The sequence below is a fragment of the Mus pahari genome, chromosome X (genome assembly GCF_900095145.1).
Source record: "Mus pahari chromosome X, PAHARI_EIJ_v1.1, whole genome shotgun sequence".
NCBI lineage: Eukaryota > Metazoa > Chordata > Mammalia > Rodentia > Muridae > Mus > Mus pahari.
The window spans coordinates 88,150,578-88,160,383 of record NC_034613.1 but is presented as its reverse complement, the minus strand read 5'-3'; the positions used below and the strand labels follow the sequence as shown (position 1 = coordinate 88,160,383).

Genomic DNA, 9,806 nt, shown 5'->3' with positions numbered 1-9,806 from the left:
TTAAACAGCTTAAGCTTTGTAGACTATGGGTCCACCAGAGACATTTTTAAAGATTTATTTATTTATTATATTTAAGTACACTGTAGCTGTCTTCAGACACTCCAGAAGAGGGTGTCATATCTTGTTACGGATGGTTGTGAGCCACCATGTGGTTGCTGGGATTTGAACTCAGGACCTTCGGAAGAGCAGTCGGGTGCTCTTACCAGCCTCCACCAGAGACATTTTTGAGTTAACACCTATGCCAGGCATTTTGCCTATTGATACTGTACAGTTCAGAGACATTCATTATATTTACATACTTGAGAATATGGTGTGTTCAAATAATTGTGCACTTTTCACTATAGCCAATTTTTGGACATTTTCATTACCTTTCAAAGACATTTAAAAAAAACCTATAATTTATTTTTATTTTCTGTGCATTAGTGTTTTGTCTGCATGTATGTCTGTGTGAGGGTGTCAGAAGCCCTGGAACTGGAGTTATAAAGGGTTGTGAGCTGCCATGTGGGTGCCAGGAATTGAACTCGTGTCCTCTTAACCTGAGCCATCTCTCCAGCCCCACAAAGAAATTCTTAACTGTTTAGCCATCATTCCTCTAGTCCTGATGGGTTATAAAGTGGTTTCTCTTTGAGGTTTTCGTTTCCATTTCCCTGATAACTAACATGGAACATCTTTTTATGTTCTTTTCTGAAAAATTATAAATTTTAGTGCAGAGTAAATATATAAATGAATGGGATACTCAGATATTGCATATATGTTTATACTGTGTATTGATCATGTTCACCATACCTTAATAGAGCAGGCTGGCCTGGAATTTAGGGATCCACCTGCCTCTGCCTCTCCTATGCTGAGTTAACAGCGTGCATGACACCATACCCAGCCTCACCCACTTTTATACCTTCCTCTGTTCCTTTCCTTTTCCTCTTCTCTTTCTCCTATCCCAGTCCCCAATAGATACCTCTTCTTTAAGCTTCAGGTTGGTTCAGGTTGGTTTGTGGCTTTTTTTCCTCTGGGTGGGGGTGGGGGGAGATCTTGCTGCAAATAAGTGGATTGGGGGAGGGGTTTTATTATTATAATTCCTATAAAGGTAAGGGACTTTTTTTTTTTTTTTTTTTTTTTTTTTTGGTTTTTCGAGACAGGGTTTCTCCATGTAGCCCTGGCTGTCCTGGAACTCACTNTGTAGACCAGGCTGGCCTCGAACTCAGAAATCCGCCTGCCTCTGCCTCCCAAGTGCTGGGATTAAAGGCGTGCGCCACCACGCCCAGCTTTTGTAAGGGACTTTTCTATACTTTCCCTAGCTCTGAAGTAATGACACAGACCAGGTATATTATAAGCTTCTTTCACTATAGCTGAGTAGGGTATTCCTCTATTCTAACCTGACTATGCTGGCCTGGCCTATTTCCCAGCCACCTGTCCTGTTACTTGCCGTCTGAGTCTCGTCCTGACTAGGATCAGAAGTCCTGTCTCTCCTCCCCCCCCCCCAGTTATTGGGTGAATCAGCTCTTTATTAACCAGTCAGAGGTGATAGAAAACAATCTTTTTTTCTTTTTTGTTTTTTTTTGGGGGTTTGGTTTGGTTTGGTTTTTGATTTTTTTTGAGACAGAGTTTCTCTATAGCCCTGGCTGTCCTGGAACTCACTTTGTAGATCAGGCTGGCCTTGAACTCAGAAATCCGCCTGCCTCTGCCTCCCAAGTGCTGGAATTAAAGGCGTGTGCCACCACCGCCCGGCAGAAAACAATCTTTATACATCATTGAGACAGGAGATGCTATAATAATCATGACAGTGCCAACATCTGGACTGCAACCAGATCTCTGGGCACGGAAATCAGCATCTGAAATATACACTGTTGTACAAAACCATCCCTCAACAAATTCCTTTTTATTTTTTATATGCATTGGTGTTTTGTTTGCATGTATGTCTATGTGAGGGCAGTAGACCCTTTGGAACTGGAGTTACAGACATTTGTAAGCTGCCATGTGGGTGCTGGGAATTGAATCAGGGTCCTCTGGAAGAGTAGTCAGTGTTCTTAACCTCTGAGCCATCTCTCCAGCTCTTCAATTGTATAGTTGTATTACATATATGTATATGGGAAGCCTGGCTGATTCCATAACATGGGTATTATGTATAGCACTGTGATGAACATGGATATGGAGGGGTCTCTATACTAGGCTAACTGATTTTGGTGGGTAAATGCTCAGAAGTGACATAATTGGATTATAAAGTGGTTTTGTTCTCATTCTTGAGAACGTCTTCCATAGAGACTTACTAATGTGCATTCCCAACAGTAATTGTTTACTTATTGTTACTGTGTGTGATCTGTGTGTGCAGGTGTCAGATGACGGCTTTGGGATTTGCTTGAGGGCATTAGAAACCCAACTTAGTTACAGGGCTGGATGAGCCTCAGCTGGTAAAGTGGTTGCCCAGCCATGCACAAAGCCCTGAGTTCAATCCCAGCACTACATATAAAACTGGGCATAGCACATGCCTAAAATTCCCAGCACTCATGAGGTAGGATAGATAGAGGCCAGAAGATAGTTCAAAATCTTGGCTATATAGTGAATTTAAGAAGAATTTCAGGGGATACTTGCGAGTGCCTTAAAAAAAAAAAAAAAAAAAAAGCCCAACTACAGTCTGGATTCCAAAATGAACTCTAAAGCTCTCAGAGGTTAAATATTCAGTCTGTTTCCTCTCTTGAGAGAATTGACTTCAGCGGCGCCTTCATGCCAAACAAGTATTCTACCACTTGAGCTAATTTCCAAGTCCCATGTCACATTATTTATTTATTTATTTATTTTACCTTTTTTTCTTTTTTTAAATAGATATGTGCAAGAAGCCAAAGAAGCAGCTAAGAATGGAGATCTGGAAGAATCATTGAAACTTTTCAATTTGGCAAAGGACATTTTTCCCACCAAAAAGGTGATGAGCAGAATCCAGAAACTACAGGAAGCTTTGAAGCAGTTGGCAGAAGAAGAAGAAGATGATGATGAATTTATAGATGTGTGCAACTCTGGCTTGCTGCTTTACCGAGAGCTGTATGAGAAACTCTTTGAGTATCAGAAAGAAGGCATCGCTTTTCTCTATAGCCTGTATAAGGATGGAAGAAAAGGGGGCATCTTAGCAGATGATATGGGACTGGGGAAGACTGTTCAGATCATTGCTTTCCTGTCAGGTATGTTTGATGCTTCACTTGTGAATCATGTGCTATTGATCATGCCAACCAATCTCATTAATACATGGGTCAAAGAATTTGCCAAGTGGACTCCAGGAATGAGAGTGAAAACCTTTCATGGCTCCAGCAAGAGTGAACGCACTAGAAACCTGACACGGATTCAACAGAGGAATGGCGTTGTGATCACTACCTACCAAATGTTACTCAATAATTGGCAGCAACTTGCAAGCTTTAATGGACAAGTGTTTGTATGGGACTATGCCATCCTTGATGAAGCCCATAAGATCAAAAGCGCCTCTACCAAGTCAGCAGTGTGTGCACGTGCTGTTCCTGCAAAGAATCGCCTCCTTCTCACAGGAACACCAATTCAGAATAATCTGCAAGAACTGTGGTCCCTGTTTGATTTTGCTTGCCAAGGCTCCTTGTTAGGAACATTAAAAACTTTTAAAATGGAGTATGAAAATCCGATTATTAGAGCAAGAGAGAAGGATGCCACCCCTGGGGAAAAAGCCTTGGGACTTAAGATATCTGAAAACTTAATGGAAATCATAAAACCCTATTTTCTAAGGAGGACCAAAGAAGAAGTGCAGACGAAAAAGGCAGACAACCCAGAGGCCAGACTTGGTGAACAGAATCCAGCTGTTAAAGCCGTTTGTGAGATGCTTTCCCTTACCAGGAAAAATGATTTAATTGTTTGGATACGCCTTGTGCCTTTACAAGAGGAAATTTATAGGAAGTTTGTGTCTTTAGATCACATCAAGGAGTTGTTGATGGAGACCCGCTCACCTCTGGCTGAGTTGGGTGTCTTAAAGAAGCTCTGTGACCACCCAAGGCTGCTATCTGCACGAGCTTGCCGTTTGCTGAGTCTAGGGACTGCCACATTCTCTGCTCAGGATGAAAATGAGCAAGAAGATGTCTCAAATATGGACAGCATTGATCACTTAACTGACAATACACTGATGCAAGAGTCTGGAAAAATGATATTCTTAATGTCCCTGCTAGAAAGGCTTCAAGATGAAGGACATCAAACTCTGGTGTTTTCTCAGTCGAGACAAATTCTCAACATCATTGAGCGTCTCTTAAAGAACAAGCACTTTAAGACATTGCGAATTGATGGCACAGTTACTCAGCTTTGGGAACGAGAAAAAAGAATTCAGTTATTCCAGCAAAATAAAGAATACTCAGTTTTTCTACTTACCACTCAAGTAGGTGGTGTTGGCCTAACATTAACTGCAGCGACTAGAGTTGTCATTTTTGACCCTAGCTGGAACCCTGCAACTGATGCTCAGGCTGTGGATAGAGTTTACCGAATTGGCCAAAAAGAGAATGTTGTGGTTTATCGGCTAATCACTTGTGGAACTGTAGAAGAAAAGATATATAGAAGACAGGTTTTCAAGGACTCCTTGATCAGACAAACTACTGGTGAGAAGAAGAACCCATTCCGCTATTTCACCAAACAAGAGTTAAAAGAGCTCTTCACAGTTGGGGACCTGCAGAACTCTGCAACCCAGATGCAGCTTCAGTGTCTGCATGCTGCTCAGCGGAGATCTGATGAGAAACTAGATGAGCATATTGCCTACCTCCACTCGCTGGGCATAGCTGGAATCTCAGACCATGATTTGATGTTCACCTGTGATCTGTCTGTTAAAGAAGAGCTTGACATGCTAGAAGACTCTCAGTACATTCATCAGAGAGTTCAGAAAGCTCAATTCCTTGTTGAATCTGAGTCTCAAGATACAGTGGAAAGACAAAGGACAGGAATTGAGAAGACCTGGCTCAAAGTACAGGAATTTCCTTCTCAACATAAGAAGAAAGGTACCGAATTCAACAAACGTCAGCCTCAGCCTTCACGCCTTCTGACTAATCCTACCCAGGTAGAGGCTGTCACTTCACAAATGGCCAGTATAACCATTTGCGATCAGTCTGCAGAGAGTGAGCCCCAAGAGCACTCCGAGGTACATGATGTCACTTCGCTGAAAGGTGGTCACCACTTCGACAGTACATCTGATGCTGGCACTATAGCTTCTTTACCCCAGGGGGCTGAAAGTATAGGAGAAGTTTCTACTGACTCTTTATTGAGCCCTGCAAAAGGTTTTACAGCTGAAAATGATGCTATGCAGAAGAAGGGATTACAAGCATCACCTGAGCAAGAGGCCCCATCAGAGAACCTGGGAAGCTTTCATTATTTACCTAGAGAATCCAGCAAGGCCGATCTTGGGCCAAATTTAGATCTACAGGATAGTGTGTTTCTTTATCACTGCAGTCCCACAGCAAATGAAAATCAAAACCTAGAATCAGATGTACCCATGATTGAAATATCTGATGACTTGTCTGCACCCCGTAGTGTACTGCAGGGTGCTCAAGCAATCGAGGCCCAGTTGGAGTTGAAAGAGGACGATCCTTTAGAATCACCAGCACAGTATGCATGTGATTTCAATCTTTTCCTGGAAGACTCTGCAGACACTAGACAAAACCTCTCCAGCAAGTTTTTGGAACATGTTGAGAAAGAAAATAGCTTGCAAAGCCCTGCAGCTAACTCCAGGGCAAAGTCAGCACTTACTCTCAGTTTGGATTCTTCTAAGAGTGATGAATCAGAAGTGATTAGTGTGAAAACCAAAAACAAAGCTAGAAGGATCTTCTCAGATGATGAAGATGAAGATGAACAAGATGCTTTTAAAGGTAGTTCCACAAATTCAATTAACATCTCTCCCTTTCCATTCTCATATATGAAACAATTTGATGCTTCAACTCCCCAAAGTGACAGCAGTCCATCTCGAAAGTTCTTTTCATCTAAAATACCCGATGAAGTGAATACGTCCTTACATTCTAGGAGGTCCCTGGCTTCTAGGAGGTCTCTGATCAATGTGGTTTTAGATGATGTGGAAGATATGGAGGAAAGGCTTGATAACAGCAGTGAGGAGGAGAGTGAGCCAGGGCTTTCAGAAGAGAGCAATGAAGAAGAAGCCTTAGCCTGCACAGAAGAGCAGCCTTCTGGGGCAACACTGGCTTCAGGATCCAAGTCCAGCAACTTGACTATGTCTGAGCCTACTTCTCCAGCCCCACAAAGCTCTCCCTGTGCCCCTGAACCTTCATCAAGTGACCCTATGCTTGATCCTCCCCAGGATCCGGCAGTAGAGGCTGGTAATGACTATGAGAGTCTTGTAGCTCGTGGGAAAGAACTGAAAGAGTGTGGGAAGATACAGGAGGCTCTCAACTGCTTAGTTAAAGCACTTGATATAAAAAGTGCAGATCCTGAGGTCATGCTCATGACTTTAAGTTTGTATAAGCAACTGAACATTTGAGAACTTTATAGCCTATTTCTTATGTCTAAAATGCAATTGAATAGAAATGTTTTCTTCAGTAGTTCTTCCCTTGAATATTTCATTTTTCCCCTTTAGGCGGCATACTTTGCAAACTTTCAGAAGTGTTACGTTTTGTGAAGCTGTTCTGGCTATTTTTACTGTGAAAAGGGCCATCTTGTCTGTTAGCTCAGTTCTGAAAATTAAAGTGCCTTTTCTTGAGAGTTTTTCCATTCATTTTCTTTCACAAGGTGGTAGACAGGAACTCTTTAGTTCCAATAAGCTCGTCATTTAGCATTCTAAATCTAAGATAGTCTTCCAGCTTAGCTGCAGACAGTATGTGTACTAGCATTCTTGGGCACTTGTAGCCTGCCCTGGAGTTGCTCTACCAACTGGTTAGCTATTCTTCACTTACTCTGGACTGTCTACTTTTCTTCAAACCAGTTATGTGGTGTGTGTGTGTGTGTGTGTGTGTGTGTGTGTGTGTGTTCTTCAGTTTTTTGAAACAAGGTCTCTACATAGCTCTGGTTGGCCTGGAACTCAGGGAGATAGATCCACCTGCCTCTGCCTCCCTGGAGCTGGGATTAAGGGTGTATAACACTATGTCCCACTTATACTGGTGTTTGGATGCTATCACATCCTCTGTTTGGATTGTCGACTAGATAAGAATCAGATTCACCTTCAGAAACACCAAGTGCAGCATATGCTGTCATCAAAGAATTAGTGTTTACAATGTGCCTACTGGATATTGAGTACATCACACAGGCCTCTTGTTTAATCCTTACCATACATAACCTTTGAGGTGGAGGGTAGTGTTTTTGTGTTTGAACTGAAACATCTAAGACTCAGTGTGACCTGCCCATGATGAATGACATAGTAAAGCATAAGATTGAGACTTAACTTTGTACTGAATGAAAAGCAACTTTGTAACACGTAGTTCATTTTACTTTCATCAACATGACACCCAGTGTGGTGGTGGAAGTCCATACCAGAACACCAACCAGTGCCCTGCAATTCAATTTTGACACTACCCAGAGTTAGTGGGAGAATACACGTTTTAGGCCTCAGTTCCACAAAGTCTGCCTTTACAGGGTAGTGTTAAAAGAATTTTCTCCCAGTGTGGAAGGACTAAGAAATATCTGTCCTTTCTCTAGAGGTCCTAATGACAAACCAAAGTATGATTCAGCCTGGAGAACCAACGAGTTTGTGGACTGACTTACAGTGCACGAGTGAGGAGTTATTGACTGAAGCATGCGTGAACAAAGAAGTCACACTGAGGGGGCTGGTGAGATGGCTCAGTGGGTAAGAGCACCCGACTGCTCTTCCAAAGGTCCCGAGTTCAAATCCCAGCAACCACATGGTGGCTTACAACCATCCGTAACAAGATCTGACGCCCTCCTCTGGGATGTCTGAAGACAGCTACAGTGTACTTATGTGATAAATAAATAAAAATCTTTAAAAAAAAAAACCAACAACAACAACAAAAAAAAAGAATTATAAAAGCAGGCTGGTGAGATGGCTCAGTGGGTAAGAGCAGCGACTGCTCTTCCAAAGGTCCTGAGTTCAAATCCCAGCAACCACATGGTGGCTCACAACCATCCGTAACAAGATCTGACCCCCTCTTCTGGAGTGTCTGAAGACAGCTACAGTGTACTTACATATAATAAATAAATAAATCTTAAAAAAAAAAAAAAAAAAAAAAAAAAAAAAAAAAAAAAAAAAAAAAAAGGGGTGGTGAGATGGCTCAGTGGGTAAGAGCAGCGACTGCTCTTCCAAAGGTCCTGAGTTCAAATCCCAGCAACCACATGGTGGCTCANAACCATCCGTAACAAGATCTGACCCCCTCTTCTGGAGTGTCTGAAGACAGCTACAGTGTACTTACATATAATAAATAAATAAATCTTTAAAAAAAAAGGACTGTTAGGTGTAGGTCTGAGGGAGGTTGCAGAGAGCTCCCACACCCTCCAGCAACACCCCAATCCCTTCAACTAAGTGTATTAAGCTACCAGTGGTTCTCAACCTTCCCAATGCTGGGACCCTTTAGTACAATTGCTCATGTTGTAATGACCCCCAACCATAAAATTATTTCACTGTTACTTCATAACTAAATAAATAAAAACTTCGCTGCTGTTATGAATTGTAAATATCTGTATTTTCCAACAGTCTTAGGCAACCCTTGTGAGGCTGGGGACCACTAACCTAAACCTTCTCAAACTCAATTGTTTAATGTAGTGCTAGGGATATTTTTGGACAATTAATGAATGCTTAAGTAGTTGGCCATTACCAATTAACCCAAGTTTATAGCCCTGGAGGTTGGGCAGTCCCACCCCTCTAATGAAACCTTTGTCTTATGGCTACCTGCTTCCATTCCAGAGCTGGGACAGAGGGGGATGGTGTCTAGCCACCAATCGTTTCATCAGCAAAAGCATCATTCAGTAGATTTTTCAGGGCTTTAGGAACTATGTGCCAGAAGCCAAGAACAAAGACTAGTTTTTCATAGCTCCCTGTATTCAAAGTTTCCAACACTGCTCCTAAAAGAGAACCACCCCCCATCCCATACCCTCCCCGCCATGGTGTGGATTAACTATTACCCTACTCTTAAGTTCTGTGAATTCAGGAACTTACCTTGTCTTGTGCACTAGTGTATCCCCAGAGTCTAGAAGAATTCAATTTAGTTGACAACTGTTCAACAAACATCTGAAAATGAAGACTCGCTTAAAGGTTTGGTAAGTACCAATTCCCACCAAGGTTGTTAAGTGAGGACAGGAGACTGGCCCTGTTTTAGATGCTCCACACAGAAACCTTCACAGGTCAAGTGTTCAGAGGAAAACACTCAGGCTTGACCTCTGGGAGATAGTTAAGCTTGCTACCAACTGGAACTTCTCAGTGTCTTCACTGAGGGGCTTTCCTAGGTCCCCTAATTAGTTATCTCCATGCCTGAGAAAAGACTTCTCCAAATATCTAGCTTCTGGCCTCTTCACACTGCACTGAAGATTTAAGGGGAAAACAAAGGCATTTGCACTTTGGACTCTGGTTCCTCTATCACCCACCATGGCCTCAGTCCTGCCCCTACCTAACCTCACTTAGCACGCAGAACCCCTGATTTTGCATTCCCCACTGCTTCCAGGTTTCCTGCAGCTGCTTCTTTTTTTAATTGGAGACAGGTTTCTCTGTGTAGCCCTGGCTGTCCTGGAACTCACTCTGTAGACCAGGCTGGCCTCGAACTCAGAAATCTGCCTGCCTCTGCCTCTGCCTCTGCCTCTGCCTCCCGAGTGCTGGGATTAAAGGCGTGCGCCACCACTGTCCAGCAGTTTCTTCTTCCTTTTTTTCTAAAAATAAA

The 9,806-nt window shown here is 42.5% G+C and overlaps 1 protein-coding gene and 1 pseudogene across 1 annotated transcript in view; one reads left to right on the top strand and one right to left on the bottom strand.

Moving 5' to 3' along the window:
- LOC110313694 overlaps window positions 1-249 on the bottom strand; it is an 8,593-nt pseudogene extending 8,344 nt beyond the window's left edge.
- Window positions 1-6,685, top strand: part of Ercc6l (ERCC excision repair 6 like, spindle assembly checkpoint helicase) — a 20,956-nt gene extending 14,271 nt beyond the window's left edge. The window contains exon 2 of the mRNA XM_021188015.1: window positions 2,818-6,685. Coding sequence (XP_021043674.1) covers window positions 2,818-6,469 — 3,652 coding nt within the window. The 3' untranslated portion in view covers window positions 6,470-6,685. The remainder of the gene's footprint in view (window positions 1-2,817) is intronic.
- The last annotated feature ends 3,121 nt before the right edge of the window (window positions 6,686-9,806 follow it).